Source organism: Mus pahari, chromosome 3, assembly GCF_900095145.1.
Source record: "Mus pahari chromosome 3, PAHARI_EIJ_v1.1, whole genome shotgun sequence".
Taxonomy (NCBI): Eukaryota; Metazoa; Chordata; class Mammalia; order Rodentia; family Muridae; genus Mus; species Mus pahari.
In genome coordinates, this window is record NC_034592.1 from 146687835 (window position 1) to 146699585 (window position 11751).

General features: G+C 52.2%; 2 protein-coding genes across 2 annotated transcripts in view; one reads left to right on the top strand and one right to left on the bottom strand.

Moving 5' to 3' along the window:
* Window positions 1-5994, bottom strand: part of Matn4 (matrilin 4) — a 15855-nt gene extending 9861 nt beyond the window's left edge. Inside the window, exons 1-4 of the mRNA XM_021195016.2 lie at window positions 5665-5994; window positions 3052-3172; window positions 1824-2393; window positions 1070-1192 (exon numbers count right to left, since the gene is read on the bottom strand). Coding sequence (XP_021050675.1) covers window positions 1070-1192; window positions 1824-2393; window positions 3052-3130 — 772 coding nt within the window. The 5' untranslated portion in view covers window positions 3131-3172; window positions 5665-5994. The remainder of the gene's footprint in view (window positions 1-1069; window positions 1193-1823; window positions 2394-3051; window positions 3173-5664) is intronic.
* The window catches only part of Rbpjl (recombination signal binding protein for immunoglobulin kappa J region like), a 12274-nt gene continuing 4879 nt past the window's right edge, over window positions 4357-11751 (top strand). Inside the window, exons 1-7 of the mRNA XM_021192840.1 lie at window positions 4357-4481; window positions 5633-5735; window positions 6903-7028; window positions 8912-8982; window positions 9171-9286; window positions 9542-9716; window positions 11416-11553. Of these exons, the coding sequence (XP_021048499.1) occupies window positions 4460-4481; window positions 5633-5735; window positions 6903-7028; window positions 8912-8982; window positions 9171-9286; window positions 9542-9716; window positions 11416-11553 (751 nt within the window). The 5' untranslated portion in view covers window positions 4357-4459. The remainder of the gene's footprint in view (window positions 4482-5632; window positions 5736-6902; window positions 7029-8911; window positions 8983-9170; window positions 9287-9541; window positions 9717-11415; window positions 11554-11751) is intronic.

The window sequence follows — 11751 nt, forward strand, 5'->3', positions numbered from 1 at the left end:
GGGAGGGGAGGGGAGGGGAGGGGAGGGGAGACAGGAAGACAAAGGAGGAAGGGGAAAAGGAAAGGAGAGGGAGAAGGAAAGTAAGCAGAAGCCCAGTGCAAGATACAGCTGAGCTACATGAATACATTTCCCAGATACCTTAGGAAGACTTAATATCCATCATAATCTAATGGGGGGTGCATACTAAACCTTTTAAGCTGACTTTTGAATAGTTGGTTTGTTGGTTAATGTGTGAGTGTGCTGGTGTGCACAACTGTATGTGCACTCAGAAAAGGTGTTGCATGTCCTCCTCATCGCTCTCTACCTATTCCTTTGAGACAGGGTCTCCCCCTGGACCGGGACCTCCTGTTTCTTGGCTATGGTGGGAACCACAAGCCCCAGTGGTCCTCCTCTCTTCCCACCGCAGAGCTGGAGTTACAGGCCTTTGCCAGATGCTTGTCTGGTTCACGGGCGCTGAGATCCAAAGTCTTCATGACTGTGTAGCAAGTGCTCTTAATCACTGAGCCATTTCTCCAGCCCACCCCTCAGCCTTTTAAAGTCTCTAAACACAAGAAGACCCATGTGGCAACAGAGTTGTTGGGATCACATGACCCCCTTTTCCAGATCGTGAAACTAAAATTGTGGAACTAGTCGCTGTGAAAGTATAGGAAAGAGTTTCCAACTACAGGCACTCCGCATGTGGTAGAAAACATAGTCACAGGGATGGAACCATATAATCCCCACCACCCACCCACCCCCCCCCAAAAACAATTAATCATCTAAGCAAGGCATCACACACCATAGCTTTTCAGAAGATTAAAAAAAAAAAAAAAGATTTGCAGAGAGGAGGCACCACGCAGAGAGAGAGCTGAGGTGCAGAGGCAAGAATGGAGAACATTTAACTGTGGGAGGTCAAGACTCCAGGTTCCGGTCCACCAAAGATTTGTGTGGCCCCGGATACTATTCCTTCCCTGTGTGGATTGTACAGCAAATGGGGTGTGCTTTTACTTCTGAAGAACTTGTCAAAGAGTTGCCGGGATGCTGGGAAGCCAAGGTAGACAAGGAGACAGCAGGATGGGGTGGCACTCACCCAGACAATTCTTGTTATCTGGTGCTAGCTTGTAGCCAGAGTTGCAGGCACAGTAGAATGTTCCTGGGGCATTGACACACAGGTGTTGGCAGCCATGCCCCAACTCAGCACACAGGTCCTTCCCTAAGGACACACAAGGGGGCAGTCAGCAGAGAACAGATGGGCAGAAGCATCCAAGGGGAGGGCAGAACAACAGGGCAGGGGTAGGGTCTGAAGCAAATACCATTCCCAAGGATGGACTTAGGTTGGATATGGATTTGCTTCTTGGAGAGGGTCAGTCCAGGTGGCAAGGTTAGAGGAAGAATAGGATGTAAGTAGTTCCTTTGAAGGGTCCCAGAAGAGGGCACTGCACTGCTTGGATTCAGGAGGATCAGGTGTTAAGGTCAGCCTCAGCTGCAAGTCAACTTTAAGGACAGTCACGGTTACAAGAAAGTGGCAAAGAGAGATCTCATGGCTTTTGTAAAAAGGGACTTAGAGTAGGAGGAACATACTCGGGTGGGCGGGGCATTACTCCTGACAGACAATACTATCAATTTTGAGTGACTCTTGATTAAAAGACATGGGGGGGGGGGTGACAGCTTGTGGCAGGGCCAGTCTCTGACACAGCATGACTGGCTTCTGAGGATACCACTCTGCAGGAGGACCCATGGCAACTGGTACCCAGAAGGCAGAGTAAAGCTGAGGGATCGCCTTTAATGATGCGAAGGAGAATCGAGCATCTGAATAGCCGGAGCTCGGCGCCACTCTAACTCACCGCACAGGCGACCCTGGAACTGCAGGCCAAACTCCTGGATGAGATCGAAGGACTCCACCAAGAAGACATGCTGGTCCAGCGGCGGCGAAGCCATGGCGCGAAGAGAACCCACGTCAGCTCGCTGCACCCCTACCGCATAGATCTCAATGCCGCGGGCGCGCGCCTGAGCGGCCACTTCAGCCACTCGGTCTTGAGGTCGCCCGTCTGTCACGATGACCAACACGCGCGGCACTCGCTCCTCCGATGGGCGCGCGCCTTCGGCCTCGCTGAAGGCCACGTTCATAGCGTACTGGATCGCCAGCCCGGTCATGGTGCCCTGCGCCAGCGGCACCACCGCGCGGATGGCGCGTTCCATGTCCTCGCGGCGCGAGAAGGCGCCCAGGGGAAAGACGCTCTGCACTTGGCTAGAATACTGGATCACGCCAACGCGCGTGGCGTTCAGACCCACGTCCAGGCTGCGGAGGAGGCCCACTAGGAACTGCCTCATGGTCTCAAACTCGAAGGGGCGCACACTGCGGGAGCTATCAATCATGAACACCAAATCCAGGGGCCCAGTATAGCACCTAGGACCTGCGGGGAAGATGGAGGAGGACTCTCACGGGTCAGCTAAAGCTGGTCTCTTAGAAAAAGCCGGAAGACCTGCGGTTATCTGAATGGAACAGCGCCCAGCATGTCATTAACCTAACAAATTAGCCTTGGATACAGTCACTCATCCATTATTTGAGGAGACCTGAGCCAGGAAATCACACAAGTTCCCCCGCATGCAGTTCTGGGAGCTGTTCTGAGTCTGTGTTATGTATTGAGGAGTGAACAAAGAGATGTCGCAGTCTCAAATGCCTACATGAGCCAGCCAGACGTCATAAATGAATGAACTGGTTGGATTATATCTGTAACGTCACATCTCCTGTTTCTCTGATAACTTGGATTGTCCCAGCAAGCGGGTCCCTGGTTTTTTTGTTTTGTTCAAGAAAATTCTCAAATAGGGTTTTTTTTTTTTAATGTGGAGTTTCCTGATTTTCCCATGGTTTCAATAAGCTTCAGTAAAAGTCAACACCGAATGAACCCAAAATGGTGCCACATACTGCAGTTGAGGAAACAGAGCCCAAGGGACGATGCGTGAAGCCTGAATCCAGCCCGCCCCACCCCATACACACATCCCTCCATCCACCAGGGCGCGAGAACGTTTCTGCTCCCTTCCTCCCCCGGTGAGGGCTGAGATCCAGCTCACCTGCAGACTGGAGCTGGGTTTCCCAGGACTGCAGGAAGAGCAGCAACAGAGACAGTGGCCAGCAGTAGAGGCCTCTCATGGTGGTTGGAAGGATGGCGGAGCCCAGTGTCACAGCCTGCAGCTAGAAAGAAGGTCGTAAAGCGACAGTTATGACGGCGCTTTTATTTCAGGGGATGAACACTTTGGTTTTGTGTATGTTCAGAATGTCTTGCCAGGCATGGCTGCACACTCTCGGGAGGCAGAGGCAGGCAGATCTCTGGGGGTCTGAGGGCCAGTCTGGTCTTCATAGTGAGTTCCAGGCCACCCAGGGCTACAGAGTGAGATTCTGTCTCAAAACAAAACAAAAAGGCTCATGATAATTTTTTGATGTCACTACACTGGGATTGCTGAAATTCACAGAAGAGCCTTTGTAGTAAATGACCAGAACTACAGGACACTAAGTAAATAAAAAGTAGAAAAAACACATAAAACTCAAAAGGAGATAAGCTCTTGCATTAAAAAATTATACATATATATATACCATATATATGATATATATTACAGATCATACACACCATATATATTATATAGCACACAGCATATATGCGTGTTACATATATATACATGTATATGGTGTGTGTGCACACACTACGGCATACACATGTGGAGGTCAGAGGGCAATTCGCTGAAGTCCGTTTTCTCCTTCCCTTGTGTGTGTCCCAGGATTAAACAGACTGAACTCCAGTGGTCAGTCTGGCAACAAGCACCTTTACCCACTGAGCCATCTTGCCGGTCCCCAAAAGAACCCCTTTCTAAATACCAGATATAGTGTTAAATGTGGCATTAACCCTCTTTGTAGTTCTGACATTTAAGGCTGTTGTTGGTTCGGCTCTCCCTATTCAGAGACAGGCTTAAAAAAATTAACCGCTGCTACCCAACCCGCCTTATAGCAGGAAAGTGGCTGCAGCCGAGATAGAGGCCTGTCCATCTGGGGTGTGAGTCAGCTAAGCTGCTCCACACTCTCTTCTTCTGCGGACAGAAATCATTCCCCACATTACCCAACCCCGTGCCACACGCCAAAGAGCAGCTCTTGGGGGGTCTGGGTTCCTAGTGGTAGGCCAGAGAGTGGAGTCCTGCACAAGACACGCCTCCGTGTCTGTTTCTCGCCTGCTCTCAGGAGAGGCCGCCAGGGGGCGCCTGCTGGGTCTGGTTTCTCCTGTCGTGGGAAGCCTACATCTGCCCAGCAGGTGTCCCTGCCCAGAGCAAACAGGCCGCTGGGAGTCCCGGGACCTTGAAGATAAGGCTTGGACAGCATAAATCCAGTGCGAGGATCGGATGGGGCTTAGATGTGTGAACGGTATCGAAGTCAGTGGCAGTAAGACGTGCCCAGAAGGCAGCGAGAGAGCGGCCTAGGCCTCGACGAGCAGCCATGGACCCCAGGGAGACAACAGGTGAGCCTTCTCCCTCCCGTGTAGCCTAACTAGGTCCCTTGAAAACCACGAAGGGCACACACACACACACACACACACACACACACACACGCTGTACGGATGGAAAATGTGCTGCCCAATGAGACTGCCAGCTGGGCTCCAGGCACAGAACTAAACCTAGCCCTCACCCCCCTAACACCCCACCCCTGTCTCTTCCTCCAGAGCAGCCTGATTCCCTTGCACCTAAGAATCACTGAGCCTTTCTTCCGTTCCCTACCCCACCCCCACACGGTACACTGAGCCTGCTCTATCCATTTCTCTGTGGTTTCTTGGCAGAGCAGGCCAGCGCCCCCTAACCCACCGCTGCCCCTCCCCCAACCTCCCCCCCTCCCCCTGTTCCTTGAATGAGCCCATTCTGAGCAAGGCCGGTGCGTGGCTCTGACTCCAGACCAGCTTCCTATCCGGGATTCTTCTCCCTTCTGGCTTTCCAGGGAGGGTAGAAGAACAAAAATCCTTCTGGCAGGGTCTGTGGTGGTAAGGTGGTAAGCTAGATGTGCCAGCGGCTTGATGGTGGAGGTAGGAGGAAGGGAACGCCTTTTCTAGAGTGGGCCAGAGCGGAGCCAGCACCCCAGGGCGAGCATCTGAGTTAGGGTCCACCCGGCCTTTGAGACTCGGGGTTGGCTTGACTAAGGGCTCCCTTAAGCTCCTCTTGGCTTAAGTCAACAGGCACTTGATGTCACCTCGCTTGCACCCCAGGACTCTTAGAAAGGCAAAACATCTGTCCTCTCAATTTCAGCTTTCCAAACTCGCTGTTCCACAGAGGGGAACGTCGGTCTAGGGAGGGCAAAGAGAGTCATCGTTCAAAGGCTTGCTTTGAAGTAGTGGCCCATTAGAGTGAGCCCAGTTCTCCTGATAAGGATCCTTGCATTGAAGAGGAAATTTCTCGGGTGCCCTTAGGATAGGGAAAGTGCGCCCCAAAGAGGTCTGAGTTCAAGAGCTAACCCTGAAAGGACACCTTGGGAAGGTGCCAGACGTGGAGGGAGGAGATTAGGGAAGGAGGACCTGTATTTTGCTGGTCTTGCCAGAGGGGATCGGAAAAGGTACTGCAGGTTAGACGTGGACACGTAGGCTGTTAAGACCTGTCCCCCTACGGGTTTTATGCTTCCCTGCAGACCCCTCGGTGCCCCCGGGCCCTTTGACTCACCTGAGCCTGCCGGACAGCTCAGAGGTGCGGCTACAGAGCGACGGGCCCAGTCTCCTGGGGAGTTGGACCAGGTAACGGCAGCGGCGAGGGCAGCTTGCCCTAAGTGGGGAATGCCAGACAGCCAGGGCGAGCCCAAGCGGCAGCTGCATTTAACCTGGAGCAGGCGAGTGGGGAGGGGGAGCGCGGGCTGCGACCCCTCCCACTGGCAGGGAGCGATTTCCCCCTTCCTCTCAACACTCGGGCCCCAACAAGCGCGGCGCCCCTTTCTCCTGCAACTCTGGGAGCTGCAGGCTCGAGCTGCGGGCCGGAATTGGGCTACAGCTGGAGTCGGGCGGCGACACTCCGGGCAGCCGGAATGCTCTGGAATCCTACACGAGACACTTCCCAGAGGAGAGCCCCAAGAGGCGGAGCGGTCCTGGCCGCCGCCTGCCTGGCCTGCCTGGGCTTCCAAGGACGCGCCCGACTCTTGCCCTCTGCTGTCCCTTCCCGGAGTGATCAAAGGCAGAGACTTGGTAAAAGGACTCAAAAGGACAGCCTTGGAGTTCTTAGCTCTCTTCAGGGCCCAACTTGCTCATTTCCCAAATAATGTCCCACCACAGACTCTTTTTCATGTGCTCCGTTTAATTGTGCAGGCTTTGAGAGAACTCATCCTCATTTGTCAAACTCTCAGACTGATAAGCAACAGACTGCCCAGAGAGCTGACCCGGTTCATGCTACACTCAAAGGAAAGAAAACCCCCATTAAGCCAAGGGTGTTGTTTGGGCATCAGAAAGACTCAGATCCGTCCCCATCCTGGTAAAGCAGTTTGGAGCCTTGTTCACATTTTCACCGGGGCATGTGCCTGCTGGAATTGAGATTGTGCTCTGGACCTGGAGCCGGCAAAGGCTGTTTGCCCCTATGAGTTGAAAGCTTAATTACTATTTCCACAAAGCCCACCTCCATCTGAGAACCAAATGTAGGGTTTTAAACACAGCTATTCCACTTGGCCCCAGACTACAACAGCCAGGAAGTCACCCACACAGTGTAGCACCTGGGTGATCCTGGTGAGGTCTGTGCAGGCTTCTTGGAACACAAATATTTAGCTCATTTCCCAAGTCCTTCTTCCCCCAGATCCCTTGGAGGACTTAAATCAACCCCATCTCCAACTTCAGCTCACTCAGCTTCAGCAGTGGGCTTTGTGCCAACTCAACCCTTGACTCTCCTTCCTGTGGCCCCATTGGCCCCACCCCCATTCCTAGGTCACCCCCAGAGCATGCCACCATCCTAAGAGAAGGTGTGCGCACATGCCTACAGCAAAGATGTGAGCAGACTGTGTGGATCCTGCATGCCAAGGTGGCTCAGAAATCCTATGGAAATGAGAAGCGGTAGGTGGCTCCCTACCCCTCCCAGGTCTCCACAGCCTTCAGCCCTATGCCTCCCTCCAAATCCACCACCATTTAGCTTCTTTAACATCTTGGAGGCCTCAAGCTGACACCTCAGCCTTTGTTCAGCCAGGGTCCTGTTCCCCAGCCAACAATGGCTGCCTACTGGGATCTAGAGCAGATCCCCACATCCCCGACCAGTATCCATTCATTCTGCTGCGTACTACGAGTCATGCACCAGGGTCACTGCTGGGCACTAAACCTCCAGCTGGACCAGACAGACACAGCCTCTACTTCCATGGCATCTCCATTCTGGTGGGGAACAGGGCGTCACCTCCCCACAAGCCAGCAAACAAGGTATTTCAGATTGTGATGAGAGCCAGAGGAAAAACAGAGTGGAGTCACATAGTAGCCCAAAGGGGGTACCTTAGCTTGAAAGGTCAAGGAGGTCAAAGGGCTCTTTAGGAAGTGATATTGGAGCTGATGTGCCAGTGCTGAGATGGAGCCAGGCATGGGAAAACTCCAGGAAGCATTCTAACCGGAAGCAACAGAAAAATGCAAGGACCTTAAGGCTGTACACCCAGTACTGTAAGAGGATGAAAGGGGGAGACTGGACAGAAGAGGGGGACGTTAGAGAAGATGACAGGAGAAGCAGTGAGGTCATGTGAGGATCATGTGAGGATTTGGGATTTTAAACCACAAAGGATGTTGATAAAAGGACATCACAATTTGACTCGTTTTCATTATTATCAATAATATTGTTTATTTTGTTATATTTTAGGGGGGGTGAGACAGACTCTGACTCTGTAGCTCAGGCAGAACCTGTACCAATCCTCCTGCCTCAGAGGCCCCATCCCTTCCGTGCTAGGTTTAGGATTACAGGCATGAGGCACCACACCCAACTTAATTTAACTGTTATTCCTTTTCAGATTTATTTATGTATTATATATATATATATATATATATATATATATATATATATATGCTTACTTTGTCTACATGCATGACTGTACACCAGAAGAGGGCATCAGATCCATTACGGATGGTTGTGAGCCACCATGTGGGTGCTGGGAGTTGAACTCAGAACCTCTGGAAGAGCAGCCAGGGCTCTTAACTGCTGAGCCATCTCTCCTACCCCTTGACTGTTAGTTTCGTTGGTGGTGGTGGTGGTGGTGGTGGTGATGGTGGTGGTGGTGGTACTGGTGCTGTGTGGATGTATGGATGCCACAGTTCCTGCGGAGGTAAGAGGATAACCCGCGCAGTTAGTTGTACAGTTGGTTCTCTTCTTCCTGTTGATGGGTTCTGGGCATTGAAGTCAAGTTATCACGCTTGCCCCAGCAAGCCTTTCATCCACTGAGCCACCTGTTATTTAAGAAGTAATCTGGGGCTGGAGAGACCACTCAGGGTTAAGAGCACTGGTGGCTGCTCTTCCAGAGGACCTGAGTTCAGTTCCTAGCAACCACTTGCTGGCTCACAACCATCTGTAATGGGACCTGATGTTCTCTTCTGTCAGATGGTCTCTCCTGCCATGCAGGCATACATGCAACTAGAGCTCTCATATACATAAACAAATACGTATTTTTAAAAGTAATCTGATTGTTGTGTGAATAACAAACTAAAAGAGGTATCCGTAACAAGGGAGAGACAGTTGGAAGGCAAGAGATAGTGGGTTAGGACCAAGGTGAAGTTGGTAGGAATCTAACGGATTCAGATGTGTTTTGAAGATGGAGCAGGCAGGACTTACTGATGAGGTCTAATAAGCAGAAGAATGCACTGCGTTAATGGGGACCACTCTGGGAGAGAGGACACCAAATCATGATTCTTTAAAAGTTTATGCCACCTTGAGACACTTTTAAGACAGTGAAGACGATGTTATGTGTTCCCAGGTTCTTCTGTCCTCCGCCCTGTGTCTACCTCGCGGGTCCTGGCTGGAGGGTGAAGCCAATGCAAGACCAAGGTGAGAGTGCCCTGCGGGGCTGCAGTTGCTAGGTTCTCTGCTGGAAGGACCAACTGCCTCAGCAGGGCCCCGGAGCCCAGCCGGCTGCAGGAGCAGTCTCGCTGCGCCCTCTGGCGGCAAGAACTAACTTTGACCCGCACCTGAGTCTTCCCCAGTCTTTCCAGGGTTTATTCCCCGTCCTTTTCCAGCCCACCAGTCTTCAGAGACCGGGCCCACCGTCTGCGGTTACATGGGACTGGACGGCGCGTCTGGCAGCGCTCCCGAGACCCAGAAGTTGAACTTCGAAGAGCAGCCGGACTCCAGGGTGAGGCTGCATTAGAGAGCATCCGATTCCTGCTCTGGAGTTGCCTCTTCGTTGCAGAGGAGGCAAGACTGTAGACTCCCCAAGTCCCCTCCAGAAACCAAGAGGCAATTGGGGAGGCCAGAGGGTGGGTTCTGACCTAGAGCCTAGGTTAGTACGGTTTCTTGTCACCTCTAGTGGTAAGGATGCCTTAACTGCGGAAGGTTGGCTCTTCCGCTAGCAGAGTTAAGACCCGCCGCATCCCCTTGAGCCCTGTAGGAATTTGGTTGTGCCAAGACCCTGTACATCTCCGACGCTGACAAGAGGAAGCACTTCCGGCTGGTGCTGCGACTGGTGCTGCGAGGAGGCCGGGAGCTGGGCACTTTCCACAGTCGCCTCATCAAGGTGATCTCCAAGCCCTCGCAGAAGAAGCAGTCGCTGAAAAACACAGACCGTGAGAGGGGCGGGGTGGAAGGGTGCAATTCTAACCCAGAGCTGCAAAAGTGGGAGGAGGGTGCAAGTGTGGAGTGGGGGGGGGGTGAGAGGTGGAGTCTGGGTAGAAAGAAGGGAGGAGTCTGGGTGGAGTGGCTGGCCTAGACTAAGAGAAAAGACACACAGAGATTCCAGACAGGGCACAGGAAAGAGGATAGATACCAGATTTGAAGATGACAGTGGGGGACTCAGAACAGACAAAAACTGTAGCCAGGTGTCAAGTCCGGGGCAAATTTAAAATGACCTTAAGGAAGTTGCATCAGCCAAAGATGGTGGTTCCCATGTGTAATTCCAGTGCTCAGGATCAGTCTGAGATAGAACTCTGAACTCTACCTAGGCCAGCCTAGGAGGGAGGGAGAGAGTGGGGAAAGGAAAGAAAAATATATCGGGAGAGAGAAGGTGGGTTGATTGGTTGATTTCAGTATAGCATACCATGTGGCTTGCTTGAGACTATCTGCCCAGAAAGTGTCCCCCAGTCTGGAGATAATCACGACTCACTGTGACTCCGGAATCCAGCTCCTTGGTGTCATTGAAAAGTCCTGTGGAATGTCCCAATTTCAAGCAATGTTCTAGCTGGCACCTTGGTGCTCATGAAAAGTGGGTGACCTAGAGTGAGGGTTAAGCGTGCAGAGTCTGGCAGTCTGGCTTAGAATCCTGTCCTGGAAATAAGAGATTGAACTGAGCTGACATGTGTATTTAGAAAAGCAAAGGATGGGGGGATGGCTTGGTGGGTAAAGTACTTGCAAGGCAAACACAAGAGCCTGAGTTCAAATACCCATATAAACTGTGTGGCTGCAGACGCCAGTGATCCCAGCTCTGAGACAGTAGGATCCTCCTCCAACTCTCTGGCTAGAAAGCTCTAGCCAAAATAGTGAGAGCCTTTGTTTCAGAGAATAAGGTGGAGCGTAATAGAATAAGGTGCCTGGAGTCTAACTCTGGCCTCTACACCCACACACACGCAGCTGGGTGCGTCCAGCCACACACCTGCACACACATACAGAAAAAGGATAGAGCGGAAGGATCTATTGTGTAATAAATTAAATGGAAAGGGCTTGGTCTAGGTATAACTGGAAGGCCAGCAGTCTCTGTCCAGCACTGAGAGGAGATGAACACCACTCAGTCAGTGCCTTATCCCCAGCTGGTGTAAGTCCAGTGAGAAAATGAAGCTGTGACTGAGAGCATGTCATCAGCTGGAAGACACACCAGGCTCTAGGAGAGTCCCCATGTCCTTTCAGACCCTAGCAGCCATCTATGGATGCAACTCCCACCTGCTTCACACTCCCCTCCCCCAAGAAGGCTTCCTTAGATCAGCTTTTCCCACACGGAGTTAGCATTTTGTATTTATGCCCTCCAGACCATGAACTATTTCAGAGCAAAGCTGGACCGGGTTCACACATCAATACCCAGTACCCGTGCCTGCCACAAAGCAACCCTGAGTGACTTGATGAACCCAACTCACATCATTGAAGGATGTTCATTTGTACCAGAGAGCTGGCAAGCTCAAAAATCAAGACCCCAGACAAAAGGCTATGAAATGCAGATACCCACTGTGTCCAGGCCAGTGGGCACATTAGCCAGGCTGTCATGTGGGTCAGAAGATTAGCTGAGGCGTCTGAGGGACCACATGAGGCCTGGGTACTGATTCCATGTTCCCCTTGTAGTATGCATCTCCTCCGGCTCAAAGGTCTCCCTTTTCAATCGCCTGCGCTCCCAGACAGTGTCCACGCGCTACCTCTCCGTGGAAGATGGGGCCTTTGTGGCCAGCGCAAGGCAGTGGGCTGCCTTCACCCTCCACCTGGGTAATCCCATGAGCAGGTGCGGGCTGGGTACTCCGTGTGTTAGCATATTTAATCAACCCTGCAGGAAGATGAAGCAGTGTAACTGACCCTTGGGGGGGAGGGGGGAGGGTGAAGGCTTGCCCTTGGGGAGGAGGGTGAAGGCTTGCCCTTGGGGAGGAGGGTGAAGGCTTGCCCTTGGGGAGGAGGGTGAAGGCTTGC